Below are 23,098 nucleotides of genomic sequence, written 5' to 3'. Positions count from 1 at the left end.
TATTACACAGCTTTTTTTTCTAGGGAGGGATATCTTCACAACCACAAACACATGCCCCATAAAGTGAAAAACAAAGCGAAACAAAAGGACAATGTGCGCGAAACCCAAACAGTGGTCGCAATAATTGGATCAAAAAATTCCTTAACACGGGGAAAATGGTTTCCGTTGGGAAAGCCCTCGTCACATGAAATAGTATAAAGGTAGGCGTAGTTTGTCTGCTGAATTTAGTTTGCGTTCAACAACGGTTGTCATCCTTACAGATAATCTAAAGGAAGTGAGAAGCAATATTTTAAGTTAGAAAAAACAACGAAATACTTTCCATACCATTGCAACCAGTGTCAATACGAGTGATATTTTTCAAAGAAAATCATAAATTATAAGTGATTACAGTTTTGTGCAAACTATTTGGCATACGATAAAAACCACCCACCTCAAAATGGTTTACAACTTCAAAGTCTTCAAGAAGTGCTCCCCGAATGGCAAGGTCACGATCTACATGGGAAAACGTGACTTTGTCGATCACGTGTCAGGAGTGGAGCCGATTGGTGTGTATATTGATTGTAACTCCTCATAAGTGGATAAGAAAGTGGGTTGAAGGAGGCACAATTGAATTAACGTGATTGCAGCTGCTTTAGCGTCTTAGTTAGCATAGTGAAACCTGTAGAAGTGTGTGGGATGAAGCCGGAGAAGTGAAATCAATTGCAGGCATTGTTAAATGTAATTAGAATTCATTGAAATTTCTGCCTGAATAGCCTCTTACACTGTCGACAAAAAACGTAACATGAGGTGAAGAAGTCGTTTGGAATAATTAATGATTTGGGGACGAACCTGGTGTAGTGGTTAGAACACACGCCTCTCACGCCGAGGACCTGGGATCGAATCCCATCCCCGAGATAGTCACTAAAAATCGAGTGACGACTTCCTTCGGAAGGGAAGTAAAGCCGTTGGACCCGATATTGAACTAGCCCAGGGCTAAAATCTCGTTAATAAAGATAGAAAAAAAATTAATGATTAATTTGTCGTTTAATATCGAACCTCGAAAATTGTCTTACGTAATTAATGGACAGCCCCTTATAAGGCATATGACTTGGCATTCTTTTGCTATTATCTTTTGATCCAATATAGATCATTTCTATGCATCTTCAAGATTTTGATACCGGTGGGCGATCCGGATACATGGCCGGACATGTAGTGTACACCTTCCATTCCACCAGTAATTCTAGGAGAAATTACAATGTGCTTCGAATGGGAAGCAAAATTAGGAAGCATTTAACGAAGTGGAACACTCTGCGTTTTGTCAAAAACAGCCGATACAATATTTAGACATTGGCAATTATTTGATCACTTTCAGCAATAAAAAAAACACTAAAAATATACAGTATTGGACAAAAAATTTGCAACTTTTTCGATTTTCCATACAAAATGGTCAACTTTGGTAGACTAGATCTCAGTTTTTTATATACCGATTTAAATGAAGTTTTCACAGCACGTCAGATAGAACTTGAATTTTAACATATATTTTCGAGCGATTTTTCCATTCACGAGTTCATAAGCAATAAGGTTTCAAATCCAGCTGCTTTCATTAATTTAAATTGATTGAATTGAGCGAAGCAATAGTAGAGATATGAACAAAAACAAAACTAAAATGAAAGTAACAAAACAAAATAATCAAATTTTTAAGAATGGGATTTAGTTGAGTAAATGACATTGAAATAGATTTAGAATTACTAAAAAACAATGTGGACCAATAAATTAGTGTGTTATCCTTCTGCTTGCAAGTAAAATCATTTATGAATATGTATGTCATATATAGTATACTTGTCCTACTATTGTGGATCTAAGAAAAATGATCATACTTGTTGAAAGCTTTATGAACTCTCAAATTTATGTAAGATCACTACGATATTCGGTGAAACTATTTCTTGAATTATGAAGATCAAAAACATTGTCGAAGTCGAAAGCCCCAATATTAATGTGATACATTAAAAAAAGTGTATCGTAACCAGAGCCGTAGCGTGGTCTCATGGCGCCCTTGGCAAACCGGTCTTTCGGCGCCCCTAAGTCATTTTTTTTCATAATGCAAATTTGTATCTAAATTTGTCACGCTAAATTTAATCTATTTTGACCCCCCTTTATAAGGCTTGTCACGCTGGTGCCATCCACAAATTACTAACGCTCTAGGGGGAAGGGAAGTTGGCTCAAGCGTGACAGCTCATACAAAATTTTTATTTTTTTTTCATTGAAAAGGCGTTACGGATGGGATGGGGGTCGAAAATTGTTAATTTCAGCGTTACGTAATAAATGGATGCTGTCCAATTAACGATTTTTTTTTTAAACTTTGTGAAATTATTATTGAAATCCACAAAATATCATGTTGAGACTTAAAAACAGAAGGTCTACAAGATAGTCCTTCGTAAGAACTATTGAAGAGATATTTTGAAGGAATTCATGAGAAAATTATTATTCATGCGACGCATCTGCAGAAACAACAGAGCATAGCATTAAAGAATTTCTTTTTAAAATTTCTGGACCACTTATTTTAGTTTTTGAATCTCTTGAATACAATGTGCTAACTATATATTTATCTGTTTAAAAAAATTGCAGAGGTTTCGAGAAAATTTATAACGATTCTGCTCAACAACTCCTTCATAAAAGATTTTTATAGTTGTTTTGTAAAGAATGGAACAAATTCGCCAAATCCTTTAATAAAATTAAGTTAAAAAAAGTTTAATAAAAACATAAGAAGCTTTTTTACATATTTCAAATGGAATCGAAGAAAATTGTTTGAAAATTTGTGTATCGTCAAGATATCATTTAGAAACCTAAAACCTAAATAGTAACATAAACAATGGGAACTTGTTCTATTAATTAATAAAAAAAAACTTTTGAAAACAAGCGCAAAACTTGCTATGAACTGTTATGCACTGCTTACTCATTAGCCTTTTTTCAGAGGTTGCCGTATGATTAACTTACTGAAAGAAGATTGCGACTTTTCTAAAACTTCCAACACTCCCCCTCATTGGGGTTGATTTCAGAAATAATATTGTAAGGTAGTTTAAAATTTGGTAGTCTCCACTAAATCAAACATTTCTGACAAAAAAATACAAACTGTTGTTGGTTGTTTTACAGGTTTAGATTTTTTGAATATTCTACCAAGTTGTAAAGAAGTTTACAAAAGAAATCCGCCCGTCACTCACCCTGCATCAAGTGAAAGGCCTGTTCATGATTTTTTGTGATACCGTACTCCGAGAACCCTGCGAAAGATTCTATGAAATTCTTTTAGGATGTTGTGAGAACTCAACCTGTGATTCAGTGAGATTGTGCTTGAAGAAATATATAGCTGTTACGCAATAATTTTAATATACGCTCAACGGATTTTTGTTTTTTTTGTTGTATAATTAAAATACGACTGTTGTGTAACTTTTTGAGTTAACGGCTTTTCAGTCTTACGGAGAAATCAAAACGCAACGTTTCCTTAAAATCCAACTTTTTGGTCTTTGGACTTGACCTAATTTAGGGATATAGGGGTGTTCCGTTTCGTGTAACACGCTCAAAGCTTCACGAACAGTTGTCGCGAGTTTTGAGTTGTGTTTTCAATTTTTTTTACATACTCCCTTATCATTTTTTTTTTTTGGAATATTTCCTAACTTCTCCTCAATATGGACTTCCAATTTAACACCACAAACTTGATTCATGCTTAAACTACTTTTAATGACCATTAAAAAGAAAAGGAAGATCACTTAGAGATTTAGCCAAACTCTAATTTTAAATATTGAAATGTACGGAAAGCATCACAAATATCGAATAATCTTTGAAAGCAAATCAGGACATTTATACATTTATCATTCAATAACATCCTTTAAGGGGTAATTCACAGATGTCATAACGCAATAGGGGATGGGTGGATGATCTTAAGATGTTACAGCTCATACAAAATCTGAAAAAAACTGAGACAAAATGTGTTACGTTGGCGTGGAAGGGTGTTGAAATTGGCTATTTTTGGCGTTATAAAATTAGTGTATAAACTCTAACTATAAGAATTTTGATCCCAATCTACGCTTATGAAAGGTTTAAAGCAGTTGAAAGCTTACTTCTGGTAATTAGAACCGTACGTTTAATCAAATTACCAGAACCAATAAATGTATGGTTTTTATCGAAAAAAAATCTATGAAAAAGGCCCCTCATATTTGTTATTCCAGCCCTGACTATAGGATACCAAATTGAACTACTTTGGAAATGGTCGATCATAACGAAACACCGGTTTAGTTAAAATATGTTGTCTCCCTGTTTTCGAAATTTCAATGCTCTATTTTCGAAATTCATGATTTGTGACACAACAAATCATACAACCTCTCCGGTTTCCCATCAGAATCTTCTCGGGATTCTCAACAGAATTTTCTCGAGAATCTCATCACAGTCTTCTCAAGAATCTTATCACACTTTTCTCGGGATTCTCATCAACATTTTCTCAGGATCATCAGTCTCCTTTCAGGACTCTAACCAGAATCCTCTCAGTATTCTTATCAATATCCTCTCTGGATTTTCATCAGAACCCTCTTAAGAATCTCACCAGAATCCTTTCAGAATTCTCATAAAAGCCTTCTCAGGATTATTACTAGAATTCCGTTAGGATACTCATCAGAATTCTCTCAAGATTTTCATCTATATTTTTTCATGAATTCTTCATCGATTTTCAGTAGAATTCTATTAGCATTTCCTTCCAGAACCCTTTCAGGCTCTCAAACTCTTCTTGGGATATTCATTAGAATCACTCTGGATTCTCATCAGAATCTTCTCAAAATTCTCATCAGAATCCTCTCAGGATTCTATTCAGAATCTTCTCTAGATTAACATAAGAATCCTCTTAGATTTTGATTGAATCTTGAGGCTTCTTACTCGAATCCTCTTAGAATTCTTTGTCCCTTTTATCAGGATTGTGTAGAGAATCCTGAGAAGGTTCAGATGAGAATCTTGAGAGGACTCTGATGACGGTTCTCATGAGGATTTGTGATAAGATTCCTGCAAGGGTTTTAATAGGAAGCAGCCTTCTGATGAGAATCCCGAGAGGCATCTGATGAAAATCTCTAGAGGATTCTGAAGAGAATCCTGAGATAATTCTGATGAGAATGATGAACGTGTCACATACAATGAGTTTCGGCATAATGATCGACCGTATCCAAAACAGTCCAATTTGGATTCCGATAGTTTTACTTTACAAAACAGTAAGATTGATTGTTTCGCATTAAGTAAATTTCCTTCAAATGTGCGTTAATTTGCCACAATACAGGGTTCCGGTACCATGGTTGAAATGTACCAGTAGATTGTACCATGGAATAAAACGTGCGCTATTTTTTGGTAGATATTTCACCTCTAGTTTAGTTGATTTGCCAAATATCAGCTTTTTATAGTATTAAAAAGTCATATATGGTGGTCTAATGGCTACCGCTTCTGCTTCATAAGCAGAAGGTCATGGGTTCAATCCCAGGCCAGTCCCTTTCCTCGTACTTTGTAGTTGTATCTTTCACTTGCTTCTATCTACCGCTCTTAATATGTCACAGTTGATCTATCACAGTTCATAGCATTTGCAAGAACCCGGGACGGACATAAATAAACCGTTTCCCTACGCTTTCATTATTTCATCATTATAGCACGCCTTTCCTTACGCCTGATATATAGGCAGTCTGCTAACCAAACTAGCAAGCCTCTCTGCCATAAAAATTACCCCACCCCTTTACCCTTCCCGCATGAACTGGCGTAGACGCAGTGGTATATACGGTCTACCGTGGAAGCCAGTTGAATGCATCATCAATTCCTTCCCCTTCCCCTCATTGGTCTGCATTCTGACGTGGCAGGCAACATTGTTGTCTGAAATAGAAGATCACAAATTAATCCCAAGCAGTCATCTGGTTGGTTCCTTATGTAAGTGCAGCTGATCTGGCGATACTGGAGTAGCAACCACGAGCGGTCAATCAAGCTTAAGCTCTCAGCTCATTAAAAACTCATATAAACAGTTAAGATTTCGCGAAAATTTAGCACCCTTGCATCAGTTGCTACCGTTGTGTTGCAGTAGTGTAGTTGATCAACTGATGGAAGCAGTATGTATAAAATGAAGAAAAGTCCCAGAGATGATCTTTATGCTTCATTCGAATGATTTTAGTTGTTGCTCCGAGGGAAACATGTTGAATCTATGTGAAAATCAACTATTCAGTTATAAATTCCTACAACTACTGGAACACGTATACCAATAGCTTGTTATAATCAAAAGATAACATTGACCTAAAATGATCATCCGTTTTCAATGTGATCCAGATTTGCATCAGAAGATGATCTTTTATCTAGTAAATGTGGTGTCACTGATGATATACGTCACAGTATAGAAAACGGCATTAGATTTGAGTAAAATCTCATATGAAGTTCCGGTCACTTATGTCTGAACACGTTGATCACTTGAGTAATTATGATGATTTAAAAAATAAATATAACCACTCAAAATCGAAGTTTATACACTTTTGACACTAAATATATGACGGCCATATATCCGAATTGACCACCGGTATCCAAATCTTTGTAGAATAATTTGAAGGAACAACTATTTTCTTGCAAAACCGTTAAAACTTTGATAATTGTATCTAAAGATATGAGCAAAAGAATGCAATAGTGGACGACTTGCTTTTTAAGTGTTAATTTTGCACAATTTTGTCATTACATGTTCACATGCATCATGTTATCAAAAACTTCAGTTTTTTATATGACCACTGCCTCCAAGGCAACTTAGTGTTCTATGAGCACTTCTACAATAATTAACTGAGCGCTTTCTTTTCTTACTCTGGTTGCTCACCCATTTTTGCGTTGTATCTGGACAAGCAGAAAAATAATCTATATCCTGAAAAGTTAAAAAAAAATCCAATTCAAAAATATAGTACCATTGGTACAACGGCATACTTATGAAAATATATTCGTATAAAATCAAAAAATAAAGCCAGCTGCATTATTTTTACGTCATCTGAAAGCTTTTCATTTTGGTGTTGTGGAAAAATATTCAAAATGTAAAAACTCATATTTTTGTATTTATTATCGCTTGTGCCACTATAGTAACACATGGACCTATTATTGTAGCACTATTTCTTATGTTTGTTCCTTTAGTAGCACTAGCTTCACGGCGAAGGCAAAACACAAATCAAAATTTATACAAAACTTTTATATTTTTTCTTCTGAGAATGGATCAAAAGCTTTCAATACAAGTAAAATAAGTTCTTAATTATTCAACACTTATGTTCAATAAAAATAGTTTCTTTTAGTAGGGCCTATATTATAGAAACAATAGGTTTATCCCGGATTCGAACCCATCACGCTCAGCATGATCTTTCTGAAAAGCTGTGCGTTTCCTGTTTGGATATGTGAAGAGGATTTTGAGTTAGTTCCAAAAAGTGATAAGTTTACGGTTTTAAACCAAGGCCTCAATTGAGATATAAGAGCGTGAAAGCAAACCAAAGGGGACAGTTTTGTACATGTAAAAGTGTGATTTGGTGTGATTATACAGAATCCTTCAAAACACCGAATATTATGATTAAAGCAAAAGTAGGAACTAAGCTAATATCCATATTTCAGACGGTATCGTTGTCCTGGATGACGAATACATCCGCGACCACCGCAAGATTTTCGGGCAGATCATCTGCAGCTTCCGGTACGGCCGCGAAGAGGATGAAGTCATGGGACTGAATTTCCAGAAGGAGCTATACTTGGCCTCCGAACAGATCTATCCACAGCCGGAAAAATCCGGAAAGGAACAAACCAAGCTGCAGGACCGCTTGTTGAAGAAACTGGGCCCTAACGCGTTCCCATTTACCTTCAACGTTTCCCCGAATGCACCGTCTTCGGTTACCCTCCAACCGGGTGAGAAGGACCAAGGAGAACCGTGCGGAGTATCGTATTACGTGAAGATCTTTGCTGGTGAATCGGAAACAGACCGTACTCATCGTCGCAGCACGGTATCCTTGGGAATCCGCAAGATCCAGTTCGCTCCGACCAAACAAGGACAGCAACCGTGCACGGTTGTGCGCAAGGATTTCATGTTGAGCCCCGGAGAGCTGGAGTTGGAGGTCACTTTGGACAAGCAACTCTATTTGCACGGTGAACGAATTGGGGTCAACATCTGCATCCGTAACAATTCGAACAAGGTGGTGAAGAAAGTCAAGGCTATGATTCAACAGGGTGTCGATGTGGTGCTCTTCCAGAACGGAAGCTATCGTAACACTGTGGCTTCGATAGAAACTAGCGAAGGATGTCCGATTCAACCAGGCTCCAGCCTTCAGAAGGTTATGTACCTGACTCCTTTGTTGGCTTCCAACAAGCAAAGACGCGGAATCGCTCTCGATGGACAGATCAAGCGCCACGAGCAGTGCTTAGCTTCCACGACTCTGTGAGTATTGAACATTAATCGAGTCAATTGTACAAAGCTAATACATTACCGTTTTCCAACAGACTGGCCCAACCGGATCAACGCGATGCTTTCGGTATCATTGTATCCTACGCAGTAAAGGTGAAACTCTTCCTCGGCGCCCTTGGCGGAGAGCTGGCTGCTGAACTACCTTTTGTTCTGATGCACCCCAAGGTAAGATATTACTGTTATCAAAACTTACTCAAAAATTAATATATCTCTGTTCTTCGTAGCCTGGCAGCAAGGCCAAGATTATCCACGCTGATAGCCAAGCCGATGTGGAAACCTTTCGGCAGGACACTATTGACCAGCAGCAATCGGTCGACTTTGACTAAACCTCGGAGCTGACTGGTTCAATTGAGATGGAAAGGACATTCAGCCCCTGCCGATCACATCCTTTTTGGACCTGACAACCACTGCATACAAAAGCAGTCACCAAAAAAAACGGAACGAACGCCAACACGAACGAACGATACCTGGATACTTTTAAAAACCTCCATTTGATACTAACAGCTAATCGCACCACCGCTATTTATTTTTTGCTTGATTTGACGATTTCAACCACAAATATTACAAAAAATCTAGAATCGTTTGACATGTTTGTTACATTTTCAAAAAAAAAGTGATATATTTCAGTGAGTAAAGCTGTGAACAAAGCAGATTCAACATTGTAAAATAAAATAAAATAAAATAAAAATAATTGGAACGATGGCCATCGGAAAACAATGGTTTTATTTTAGAGCCTGTACCTGATATCCTGAAGAAATTTTGTAAAAATCTCTCAACAAATCAAAGTGAAGTTTTTGAAAGCAATTGTGAAAGAATCTTTTTAGAGAATTTTTGTGTATCATATTCCACCACAAATATTCAACGGGAAGTTCATCTTTAAAAATTCATTCACATATTACTTGAAAAAAAAGCTGCAGGAATCATTCCAGGGAAATGGAACCAATGTAACCAATGGAATGATCTTTACCAATCTCTGATGAGATTCCTCTTTTCAATAGGGGCAGGTATTTATATTTCCTCCCACTTACTTACAGTTTATCTCCTACCTCACATCTCCTTCTTCACTATCGAGTGCTTCATGAAGCCCAAGCAGGACGGTTCGGTTTTGCGTCGTCCGATAGATTTTGCTCACGGTTTCGCGCGTGTTTTCGTCGCCGGAGATTTTTTTTCTTTTTTCCTGTTTTGAGGCGTCTTGCAAGGTAGTGCTTCGTGAATCCCAATCAGGACGGTTCGGTTTTGCGTCGTCGGATAGATGTTGCTCACGGTTTCGCGCGTGTTTTCGTTGCCGGAGATTTTTTTTCTTTTTTCCTGTTTTGGAGCGTCTTGCTGGGTAGTGCTTCGTGAAGCCCAAGCAGGACGGTTCGGTTTTGCGTCGTCCGATAGATTTTGCTCACGGTTTCGCGCGTGTTTTCGTCGCCGGAAAGTTCTTTTTTTTCCCTGTTTTGGAGCGTCTTGTTAGGTAGTGCTTCGTGAAGCCCAAGCAGGACGGTTCAATTTTGCGTCGGCAGATAGGTTTTGCTCACGGTTTCGCGCGTGGTTTCGTCGCCGATTTTTTTTTTCCTGTTTTGGAGCGTCTTGCTGGGTAGGTATTTGGGAAGGCCCAAGCAAGACGGTTTGTTTTCGGGACGCCAAGAAGTTTTGCTGTCAGTGTCAGTTTTGTGTTCAGTCGAGAATGGATTACCAACTGGTGAGTTCGTTTCATGCTTATGATAACACATTTTTTCTTGAAAGCGTAACTCTTATGTAATATTAAAACAAACTTAGTATGGTTCGTGACTATAAGTGTCGGCATTATGCTTTTTTTCTTTTCTTATACAATTTCAATATACATATATTTTTCTCTTTTTGACATGGGGACGGGCCTGGTGTAGTGGTTAGAACACACGCCTCTCACGCCGACGACCTGGGATCGAATCCCATCCCCGAGATAGTCACAAACAAAAATTAGTGACGACTTTCTTCGGAAGGGAAGTAAAGCCGTTGGTCCCGAGATGAACTAGCCCAGGGCTAAAAATCTCGTTAATAAAGATAGAAAAAAAATCTTTTTGACATTATTAAAATTTATCTTTTGAATTGTTCGATATTGTGAATGTTGACGTATTTTTTACTTCTACCATATCGAGACAAAATGCACAGTAATACTCATATGTAATTTTCAAACAAACTACGTATGGTTCGTCACTACAAGTGTCGGCATTATTCCTGTTTCATATAATTTAAAATATATACATGTTATTTTCAGTTTTTGTCATTAATAAAAACCTTTTTTGAATTGTTCGACATTATAGATGTTGACGTATTTTTTAAAGCTTCTACCAAAAAACTAGCTTTAAATATAAGTCGTATACCGGGTACCCCCGTTGGATTGACCACATTTTATCTGAACACTTTTCAATTTGTACCCCGCTAATTTGCACATCGTTCAGATTAAAAATGGTTCATACGTCATTTAGCTCATGGAACGGAGTAAAGTGAAATGGAACGCTGTGGAACAAAACGCAGAATCAAAACAAAACAGTGAAAGAGGTAATCAGAAATACGTTTCTAGAGTGACTAGATGTTCAAATTAAAAATGGTTTGCATGAGGTACCGTTCAAATAAGCGGGGGTGCACTGTATTTCCCCCTTGTCCATGGATCGCATCACCGACCAGAGGTGACTCCCAGATCGTTTCCTCCCTCACTAATAAACACCCTTCCCGTGGTGATTGTGGAGATGCAGAGGTATTCTCGGTCTCTAGAAGCAACAATCATTACACCCTAACATTCTTTCCCCATACCAACTGACTGTAAGGACTTGGCCGGCGCCGTTATTGATCAATAATATGAGATCTGCTAAAATTGCACTTCGAGAGTAAGCGGAAACTCCCATCCCTTATTCATTTGGATCGTAGTGCAATTCTTACCAGTTCCGATCAATCACGGAGTAGCAACCATTGACATGTACAGTCAGTCTATGCTATATAGCTATGCTATGCTATATATGCTATGCTACCTCACATCTCCTTCTTCACTATCGACGGGGTCGTCCCGCTACTTCACCTTCTCTCCCTCCTGGACTAACTATCTCTGCTTCCACCTCTACTCGTTCTTTCTACGGATGGACGGCGGGCTTTCCATTACTTCGCACACCATTTAAGGGATTATTCAAATATTGATTAACGCAAAATTTTCCAATTTAGACTTCCTCCCTAGGGTGGGGCTTATTTCCAAAAATCTTCCGTAGTCAGGATTTACAAAGTTTTTCATGAACGATTTCTGCTTTCTAGCAGTAACACTTCCTCTTAGAATTTCCACAGGAATTTCTGGATTATGATGCCATTTCAACAATTAATTGCGTTTGGGCTTCCAACACTCCACTTTTGCCACAACACCTTCAACATAACTTCGCCCACCCTACTTCCTCCCTCCTCCACGTAACAGCATTTGTATGGAAAATTTCAAATTTGTGTGTTTATCGTTACACTTTGTAAGACCCCCTTCCTTCCTCTGCACACCTAATTTCGGAAATCAACCTCCATGAACGGTGCTGCATCTCGATAAAAAAATAACTTCATATCATAGCTGTTTCCGTTGGACTCGAGGACATTTGAGACTTTTTATTCGAATGTAAATTTGATGAGATTTTGGAATTTTGGAAACATTTACAAACAATCTATTCTACGATCACTATTTAAGGAAGTTATAATGAGATCGACACTTATCCTTAATAGCCTAGTTATAGTATAACATGAATTCGGGCAAAAGCTCTCAAAGGACGGTGTCACAAATTACGTAACGCTGAAAGGGCGTTATGGCTCATACAAAATAAATGAATTATTCACATAAAAAGCGTTACGAGGGGGAGGGGTCGAAAATTTTCAATTTTAACCTTACGTAATAAATGGACGCTGCTTTAGCGAAAGGCATTCATACGAAATCGAAATTTCCATATAAGATTAAACGCCTAGAGGTATGCAACGCCTAAATATACCTAAAAATACACCAGCAAATTATACTTCTTTTGTGCGTCTGCAATTTAAAATCAGAACGAACAAGATATATTGCTTTAAGGTTTCCAATGAATGAATAATTACCTCATATTTCTAATAACTGCAATACGCGAAAAAAGTTTTTTGTTGTTCAATTAATTAGCTCTGCAATGTCGTGAGAGACCGATTAGCTCTGCAATTGTTACTAAAGACCGAGATCACCTCTGCATCTCCATGGTTGTCATGGGAATGACTTTTTGTTCGTTGGGAGGGATCATAGCTGCATGATCAAGATTCACCTTGGTAAGTGATGCGATTCATGCAACCTCAGTTCAAAAAATCACCTATCAATACTCAAAAGACAACGTGAACATACGTTAAGTCGACACTTTTAGCGTAGAACCATTCAAAAGTATTTTTTTATAATGATGAATATCAGGTAAAAGGAAAGGCATGGGGTTTTCAATATTAATGTACGTAACAGTGATGAACTGTTCAATTTTTTTTTTTCATATCAATTCATTCAAGTAATATTCTTCTAGGGGGGTCCGTAGCCTTGAGGTTACGCTTTCGCTTCATAAGCGGAAGGTTATGGATTCAATTCCCAGCCCTCCACAAAAAAAACAGTCCAGCCTCCGGAGGACGCCGCACGGAGAACCATGCCTAGGGGAGCACATCCATCCTCCGTCAGTTTCAGTCAGATGGTGACTGAGACAAACTGACCCTCTTCGTAGGCAGCTAGCCTCAAATGACTTAGGAACACGGCAAAATGAACCACCGCAAGAGCAAAGGACTATGGCTTAAGGAAATCGATTGGACTTGAACAGCAGAGCTCTCTCCTACCTGCTCGGGGTGAGAGTAAAAGAGTAGAAGAGAGCGAAAGCAGATGTAAATATAGATTAGTTAAAAATAGATCTGTATCGGTATAGTAGATACAGATGAACTGATTCCGGCACAGTAGTGGCCACGAGCACGGAGTGCCTTTGGAAAAAAAATAAAATAAAATAAAGTAATATTCCTCGATGATATGTTAAAAATCCGTTTAAAAAATAAATTCCTCGATGTTATGTTGAAAATCCGTTTTTAAAATAAAAGCATGAAACGAGCTCACCAAATTCATCATCCATCCTTGATTAAGTAGCTGTAGCTACTTTAATCAGCATGCTCATTTCACAACAGCGAAATATCACTCCGCGGACGCGAAAACCTGAAATCTTTATTGAACTCAGAAAGCGTGCAAACTAAAACGAGGAAAATAACTTTAGCGACGCGACGACGCAAAAATATGCGATTTTTCTGGTGATGATTAAACAAAGCCAAAACTCAAACCTTCAAGAGCATAAATCTAAAGAATCAGACAGCGGTGCAAGCTAAAACCTGATGCATTTGTCACTACCAGCGAGTGATCATTTGATCGAATGGCCATCAGGCCGATCCGCTGTCCGGCGGATCCGCGCTCTTGAAAATTTGAGGTTTGGCTTCGATGCTTTTTTACCGGCTGATTGGGCATTAACAAAGCAGTACCCAGTAGAACACGTGCAGAATACACCGCTTTGATTCCGCTATAGACACTTTTTTCAAAAACTGAAACAGCCGAATCTAACAATTTGCGGAGACGATGAAAACGTGACAGATCAGTTTTTAACACATCCGTTCGCGCCCCCGAGATGAACAAGCCCAGGGCTAAAAATCTCGTTAATAACGATAGAAAAAAAAAAAAACATCCGTTCGCGCGCGCGGCCTACTGCGATCTTTATCCTATTACAATAATCATATAGCGTCTATCTGATTTTTCTAATGCGTAATCAACAAACACAAAAAAATGGAACTTGATAACTGATGCATACAATATTCGATTGAATATTACTTAAGATGCATTGGGAAATCATATAGCCAACATTGGATGCTTATAAAGTTAATCATATTAAGGAGTGTATCGAAACGTAGTCGCAAACATTCAAAACGGTGTATCTCAGAGCATAGTTTATCTTTGTAAAAGTTTTTTTTTTTTCACGCAAATCTTCATCATGTCATCAAGTATTGAAGAAACTAAAAAAATAATAATGTGATGTCTTAATATAAATACAACAAGCTTTATAAAACATAGAAAACAAAATCTTGCACAAAATTACATTTTTTAAGTGTCTTCTGAAGATTCGATGGTTTGTATTGAACAAAATTCATATCACACAAAAAAGGACGAAAAGCTTATTCTATCGGAAAATATTTTTACTTCATATAGCATGTAAAACGGATTTCAAAAAAAAAAAAAATTATTGTTCTAAGAAAGCTTAATTATTGGAATTTGGTCGGTTTTAGAAAGTAACTTTTGTATAATCAACTTTTGAAGCTCTGTCATATACAGCGGTAATTATATAGAGTACCATTTTTTGCTTACGTTACTTCATAAATATGCAAAGAAACTTTTCCAATCTAAAAAAATGTTTTTTTTCCCTAACGTTCGATATTACCAAAATCGACTTTTTTGATATTGTATTTACTCTTAAATGCTTGGTAATGTATTTTCCAATATATTGTTTACACTATGTCATGAGAATTGTGGCGCAGAATATATTAGCATAAACAAAAACCTTTTTTTTTCAAAATTTAACACATATTATAACATATCATTTTTCTCAGAGGTGTGCAAGATTTTCATCGTCGTCTCTTAGTAATTTGACAAATTATCATGCAAAATGTCACTTTATTGAAACAATATCACCGCATCATAATTTTTAAACAAAGAGGCGAATGAAACCGGTGGTTCAAAAATCAAAATCAAATGCATCGAATCATGTAATATTTATAAATTTCTATTGATGGATAAGTAGAAGAATGATTCGATGTCGAAAAATCTGACAAATATCCTGAAATGTCTTTTATTTCCTCGCATTCCTAAGCGCGCTGATCATTTTCGCTGTTATGGTAATAAGCACTTGGTCCATTCTGACTGCACACTTTTATCGATTTTTGTTGATCATCAAAAGTAAACTTATTACATATCTCTCGCAGTTTACAGCATTCTTCCAATCTGATCAAAGTGTAACGGAGGTAAAGTAATTTTGCATCTAATGAGAGAATAATCCAATTTTCTCAAGTTTTGTACTTGGTCCCCTCTGACTTAACGGCGACCATATTGAGATTACTATGGAAAACGCCAATGTTTTGTGTTCAGCCCTCTATCTCTTCATCATAATATTTTATGGAAAAGTGAACAAATACTTCTAATGTGAAATTCTCCCAGCTACAACTTTGCCGAAGACCACTTTTTGATTGGACCTCAGGATAAATTGTTTTTCATCATCATAAAGTTGGTTTACATGTAGCATGCTTCACCAACTGTTCGGCAGGCAACAGTGGTGCTCCTGGTGGGAAGAATAGATCAAAGTAATCCAGGCTACTATGTTCTACAGCAAAAAAGCAGTGTTGCTCTGAAAGTAAGTGAATGATCATCTCAACATGATTTAGACTTTGTTATCAAAAATAACAAATTATCCTTACGTCCCATCGAAAAGTGGTCTTGGGCAAAGTGGTAGCTGGGAAGTTTTCACATGAGATGACTGTGTTTACTTTTCCATAGATTATTATGTCGAGCAGTTAGAGGACTGAACACAAAAGGTTTGCCTTTTCCATAGTTATTTCCATATAAACTTCAAATAGCGTGTGCACAACCAAATTTCTTCCGAATCTTTTCAAATTTTGGGAGGATCATTTTCATCATAAATTGACATCGTTTAAGCATAGGGGTGCAAAAACTCCAAAATTTGCATCAGTCTAATGGTGCAATCACCTAATCGATATAAGAGCCCGTTGCTCGGACTTGCGGTTGTTGACCTAGACCTCTCCAATAACTTGCCCGTCTTGTCTAGTAGACAGATAGGTCTATACGCCGACCAGTCACCTGGTGGGTTCCCCGCCTTTGGTAGTACAGTAGTTTCTCGATTTTATAACTGCTCGTTTTAATAACGCTTCATTATTTCACTCTTGATTTTAGCACGGTTTTCTGTTCGATTTTATCACGCCTCAATAACACTGTTCGACAAAAAAGTCGATCTGAATGCACAGAGACCGGACAACCCGGGCTTGACAGTATAAAAATAAACAAAAATAATGGCGTTTTCAGAATGTTCGTGTCTGCCCCAGGTCATTTTTAAAATATACTTGAACTTTTTGCATTTTTTATTTAAAAATCTAATCTGATCAATAAACCGACACAGTGTTTTATATTCAGGACAGCGGAATTCATGTACCATATAATGTTTTAAACGTTAAGTCCAATATGAAGAGTTGTAATAAGATTTGCAGGAAGCCCTCCCCCCTTTTTTTGCACCCTCCCCATTATTAAAGTATCGCAAATGATGGAATATTTGATGTACAGGGGGTTGTCAAAATAACTGGAACAGGCAAAAATTGGGCCAACTTTGGAATGCTGTAACTTTGACAAAAATTGACCGATTTCAATTCTTTAAGAAGTAATGGACGGGTCAACTAATCTAGTTTTGAGGTGAATCCACGGAGATGAACTATGACCACCGGATACCGGTGATAATCCGGATTTCCGGAAGCATGTCTTATGCAGTAAAATTATGACATGTTTTTAGTAAAGGTCTCGGCTAAAAATTCAAAATTTTACTACACATGGAGATTGAAGATCAAATTCTGAAGCGATTGGTGCGCCAAGTATTAAGATCGATCCAGAAACAACCAAGATATGGCCATTTCCCCGGAATCGGTGCCGGTAGTGGATCCGAATTGGGATCAAACAATTTATTCACTCAAAATATGTCGCGCAATATTGTTTTCTCCCTAGCTTATCATAAAATACCCTATTATAAATTGAGAAAGAGTCTTGTACAGATTTGGCCACTCATGGCGCCGCCAATTGCCCCGGGGGAACTTTGCATAGGGGACATTTCGATTTCGACACCAAAGCATATTATGCGACGGCTCATTCTTCATGTCTTGTCGTAAATAGGGCAACTGTAGACTCAAAACGGATAGTTGACTACAGTGACTACTTCCGGGACCACCGCATGTCCCCGAGGGAACCAGTAATTAGGGACAATTGAACTCCAATACATATCGTGCGACGGTTCATTTTTCATGTCTCGTGCTAAATAGGGCTAATGTAGACCTAAAATGGATAATTGACTACAGTGGGCACTTTTGGGACCACAGGACATGATATTTAAATTATTATTTGGATCCATTAGAAAAACGTAATCCAATAACAATTTGATTTGTATATTTTACACCAACTTGGACTGCTTCAGTCATAGTGGTGGCTTTGAACATTGCATCAATCATTAGATTCAATTGTTCAGTTAGAAAATTAAAATCAGAGGCAGACATATCACTGTGGGTGCATTTGATGATTTTCCGTTAGAATTTTCGGTAGACGAAGAGGCGGAGTAGATGTTACCTGTGGCGGTAGGGTTTTTTCCATTTGATTTGAAACAAGTAGAATGGGTACCCATGGATCGAACAGGGGAGGAGTTCAAATTTCCTGCTACGATATCGGCAAAGGATTTACCGTGGGTGGATACATTCGAAATTGAAAGATTCGAACGGCTACCCGACGGATTAAAATTAGTTTGTGAATGAGCATGATTATGATCTTCCTGATGGGTATGATTCATGATCAAGCGATCGTTAACTGAAAAATGAGCATTGTTCGATACTCTACCAGGCAAATTGCGGAAACGACCGTTATCGTAACGGACATTATCCGTCATCTGCCTGACACGAGCCTCAACGACTCTTTTGCGTGAAGGGCATTCCCAAAAGTTAGCTTTATGAGGGCCCTTGCAATTGGCGCATTCAAACTTTCGGGTATCTTTTTTCACAGGACAGACGTCCTTAGCGTGAGAAGAACCTCCGCAAATCATGCATTTAGCATCCATGCGACAATTTTTTGTACCATGACCCCACTTTTGGCACCGACGGCACTGAGTGGGGTTCTGGTAATTTCCTCCAGGTTTCTGGAAATGTTCACACGTCACACGGGCATCGAACATAAGTTTTGCTTTTTCTAAAGCTTTAATATTATTTTGTTCTTTTTTGTTAAAGTGAACTAAATAATATTCTTGAGAAAGCCCTTTCCGAACAATGCCAGATTGGGTTCTCTTTTTCATAATGATTACTTGGACTGGGGAAAATCCAAGTAAATCATTTATTCCATTTTTGATCTCTTCAGAGACCTTTCAAGACAACTTTGAGCAAACGTTCAGTTTTGTCGTCATAAGTAAAAAATTTGTGCTTCTTCTCTTCAAGATGTCTGAGAAGAAGTTCACGATCTTTAAGAGTTTCCGGCAAAACGCGACAGTCTCCTTTCTTTGCGATTTGGAAGGAAACCTTGATTCCCCTAATGGAGTTCAAGATCTCCTGCCTAAATCCCCCAAATTCGGAACAAGTGACCACGATAGGCGGCACTCTTTGCTTCCTCACTTGAATCAAAGAGCCTGGGCTAGAGGCTGCTTCGATTTGGTGTTCGGAAAATTTGTCTAGAGCATCGAACTGATTGCTCATTTCGATACAATTATTCATTTCACCCTTGGAAGAAACTTCGCATTCCGGGGAAGCGTCCTTTCTTCCATTCTTGCCACGTGTAGTGACAGTTTTAAAACCCACTTTTTTGGACGGAAGTAGTGAATTCAGAGATTCACCCTTCCTTTTGTTAGTTGTTGATACCATGTTTAGTTAATAAACGAAAGAAGACGTGACCTTCGAGAGGTTTTTTTTCCAAGAAGGATTACCACCGCTAGCTTTCGCCAACGGGTCCAACGAAAAATCGAAGGCACGGGTCCAAACAAGGATCGTAAAGGGATCAATAGTAGAAAAAATAGTACTGAAAAGTACTGTTTTAGTAGCACTGAAAAGTACCGTTTTTAATTTTAGCACTGAAAAGTTCTGTTTATTGCTTTAGGTAGTTTTTAAGAAAACTTCCAAGAGCAGAGAGAATTCGTGTACGCACAGCACGAAGGTACGATGCGCACTGATTGATATTTCAGCTTAACTTCATTATCGTTCTTCATACTGAAATAATCTTACACAACCTATAACGATACAATTAAATACTAAAAATAATCTTTCTTCAAATTACCGAGTTATTAAGAAAATTGAATGATAGAACAATTTCGATAACACTCGAATCTGTTGTCCAGGCTTTTCCATCAAGTATTATTCAGGCTATTCCATCAAGAACATTGATATATCAAAACAAATCGATGAGTTGATTGAGTGCAGATATTTTGCAACCTTGAGAGCATAATTCACGGAATGAATATCTTGTTTGAATGTAATATTTGCCAAAACGAATATATTTTTTTTTTAAGAAATAAGCTCTAACAGAATATATGAATAAAACTAAAACAATGTTTTCCAAGTCGTTAAAGCGTTGATTTTTAATTAATTTATTTATCTTTTAATTTATTTATTTATAAATTAATTTATTATTACATGAGTATATTGCACTACAGAATATCTAAAATTTTGTTACAATTTTTTCAATCATGTCATATGAATGTTTTGAAGTTGAATCATCATTTTATAACCGAACTTTATAAGTCAAACAATGAAAAAAGAAGTTTGATAAAAAAAAATCGTGTGACATTTTTTTCAGCGCCTCTTATTTTAGCAGCGTGATCCAAAATGATACGTCCACTAGCTAGGACCCCTCCCACCCCCTCGTCACACATCGTCACAAATTCGTGAAGAAACCCCCCCACTCCCCCATAAAAAGCTACGTCATTTATGGACGACCCCTAAACATATATTTAAGCAGAAAGCGGAGATCGACGGCGACTACATTCGTCGGAAGTATGGTATTCCAAATGCCACGCCGTAATGTAAAAGCAGAAGCAAAAGCTAGTGGCAAGCCAGCGTCGAACCCAGTTTGCCTCTTCAGGATCCGTCGACCACGCCCCTCAGAGGAAAAGTTTTCGCAAGCTAAATAAGATAAAGATATTTCTAAATATTTCTTAAGTGTTATTCTCTTGATAGTCGACTCCTCAGAGGTTCAAAAAACTGTATGAATACACGACTCCTCAGAGGTTCAAAAAACTGTAGAATACACCGCTTTGATTCCGCTATAGACACTTTTTTCAAAAACTGAAACAGCCGAATCTAACAATTTGCGGAGACGATGAAAACGTGACAGATCAGTTTTTAACACATCCATTCGCGCCCCCGAGATGAACTAGCCCAGGGCTAAAAATCTCGTTAATAAAGATAGAAAAAAAAAAAACATCCGTTCGCGCGCGCGGCCTACTGCGATCTTTATCCTATTACAATAATCATATAGCGTCTATCTGATTTTTCTAATGCGTAATCAACAAACACAAAAAAATGGAACTTGATAACTGATGCATACAATATTCGATTGAATATTACTTAAGATGCATTGGGAAATCATATAGCCAACATTGGATGCTTATAAAGTTAATCATATTAAGGAGTGTATCGAAACGTAGTCGCAAACATTCAAAACGGTGTATCTCAGAGCATAGTTTATCTTTGTAAAAGTTTTTTTTTTTCACGCAAATCTTCATCATGTCATCAAGTATTGAAGAAACTAAAAAAATAATAATGTGATGTCTTAATATAAATACAACAAGCTTTATAAAACATAGAAAACAAAATCTTGCACAAAATTACATTTTTTAAGTGTCTTCTGAAGATTCGATGGTTTGTATTGAACAAAATTCATATCACACAAAAAAGGACGAAAAGCTTATTCTATCGGAAAATATTTTACTTCATATAGCATGTAAAACAGATTTCAAAAAAAAAAAATTATTGTTCTAAGAAAGCTTAATTATTGGAATTTGGTCGGTTTTAGAAAGTAACTTTTGTATAATCAACTTTTGAAGCTCTGTCATATACAGCGGTAATTATATAGAGTACCATTTTTTGCTTACGTTACTTCATAAATATGCAAAGAAACTTTTCCAATCTAAAAATTTTTAATTTTTCCTAACGTTCGATATTACCAAAATCGACTTTTTTGATTTTTGTATTTGCTCTTAAATGCTTGGTTTACACTATGTCATGAGAATTGTGGCGCAGAATATATTAGCATAAACAAAAACCTTTTTTTTTCAAAATTTAACAGATTTTATAACATATCATTTTTCTCAGAGGTGTGCAAGATTTTCATCGTCGTCTCTTAGTAATTTGACAAATTATCATACAAAATGTCACTTTATTGAAACAATATCACCGCATCATAATTTTTAAACAAAGAGGCGAATGAAACCGGTGGTTTAAAACCTCTATAATAAACAAAACAAAAAATTATTTTAAACACATTGTAAAGTAGGTATTTGTGATCAAAAAAATTTTTGTGGGTTCAACCCAATATTTTGAATGTTTGCGACTACTTTTCGATACACTCCTTGGCCTAGGCAAACTACTTCTCCTAGCCGACTTTAACAATGTTACAAGGGACCAGCCGAGGGCTAATCCTCTGCAGCCAACTTTTGGTCGGCGCTGCAATTCTAACATAATGGGAGTGACAGCCGTAGCTACTGCATTCCAGCAGTCGGCATCTGCACACTTTCTCTTTATAATATTGTCGGGGGACGTGTCCCCTCCGCATGTAGCGAGCATGCGACCTCTCACAACAATGAAATGGGGACAATCGCACACGGCATGCTCCGCTGTTTCCTCCAAACCAGCACAATTGGGGCACGCATTCTGAGTGCCCGAACCATCTATGCAGGTACTGTCTATACCAACCATGTCCTGACAGAAACTGCGTCAGGTGGAAGTTCACTTCCCCATGGTTTCTTTCATACCAATCTGACACATTTGGTATCAGCCGAAGAGTCCATCTACCTTTAGTGGAGTTATCCCAATCCTGCTGCCAACTTCTGAGCGTTGCCTCTTTACACGTGTCGCGGGCTTTGATTGAAGCATTGAACATCTTCCTTGATTATGAGCCCGATGGGCGTCATCCCGGCTATGATGCACACGGCCCATTTAGATACCGTTCGGTATGCGCTTGCTACTCTTAAGCACATTATCCTGTACGTGCTTTCCAACCGTTTCTGCTCATTTTAAGCATTTTTGACCAGATTGGTCCTCCATACCTTAGTATGGATACTGCCACGCTTGCCAGGAGCTTGCGTTTGCTGGCAATTACAGCTGTTAGACATTATTCTCGAAAGCACCGCTATAGCCGTAGAAACCCTTTTATAGGCATACTCAACGTGGCTAGCAAAGCTGAGCTTGTCATCGAACATTACCCCAAGATACCTAAAGGATCGCTTTGACTCTATGGTGCAATCACCTATCGAGATAAAAGCCCGTTGCTCGGACTTGCGGTTGTTGACCTAGACCTGTTTCCTAGACTTCATCCATTCCTCAACTTTGAAAATAGAACGCGCTGCTGTCAACTCTGCTTCCTCCATCGATTCGCCATAGACCACTAGGGTGATATCGTCGGCGAAGCCAACAATCTTAACACCCGTCTGAAGGGACAACCTCAGTACGTCATCGTACATCACATTCCATAACGTTGGGCCCAGGATTGAAGCTTGAGGTACTCCCGCGGTAATTCGAACGTTTTTCTGCCCATGCTATGTGTCATACAGTAGCATCCTACAGTCAAAATAGCTTCCTAGAAGCTTACACAACTGCACCGGTACCTTATTTTTACAAGGGGGAAATCTGCAAACAGGT

The 23,098-nt window shown here is 37.7% G+C and overlaps 1 protein-coding gene across 1 annotated transcript; it reads left to right on the top strand.

Annotated features, from left to right (window-relative positions):
- Positions 1–209: 209 nt before the first annotated feature.
- On the top strand, positions 210–9,160 carry LOC5578159 (arrestin homolog). Its single transcript, XM_001663682.2, has 4 exons — positions 210–545; positions 7,609–8,419; positions 8,482–8,611; positions 8,671–9,160. Exons 1-4 carry the CDS (start codon positions 437–439, stop codon positions 8,770–8,772), a joined length of 1,152 nt encoding a protein of 383 aa, XP_001663732.1. The 5' UTR covers positions 210–436; the 3' UTR covers positions 8,773–9,160.
- The last annotated feature ends 13,938 nt before the right edge of the window (positions 9,161–23,098 follow it).

This window comes from Aedes aegypti, chromosome 2 (genome assembly GCF_002204515.2).
Source record: "Aedes aegypti strain LVP_AGWG chromosome 2, AaegL5.0 Primary Assembly, whole genome shotgun sequence".
Taxonomy (NCBI): Eukaryota; Metazoa; Arthropoda; class Insecta; order Diptera; family Culicidae; genus Aedes; species Aedes aegypti.
Note: the sequence above shows the minus strand (reverse complement) of the source record. Positions and strands in the feature narration are given on the sequence as shown.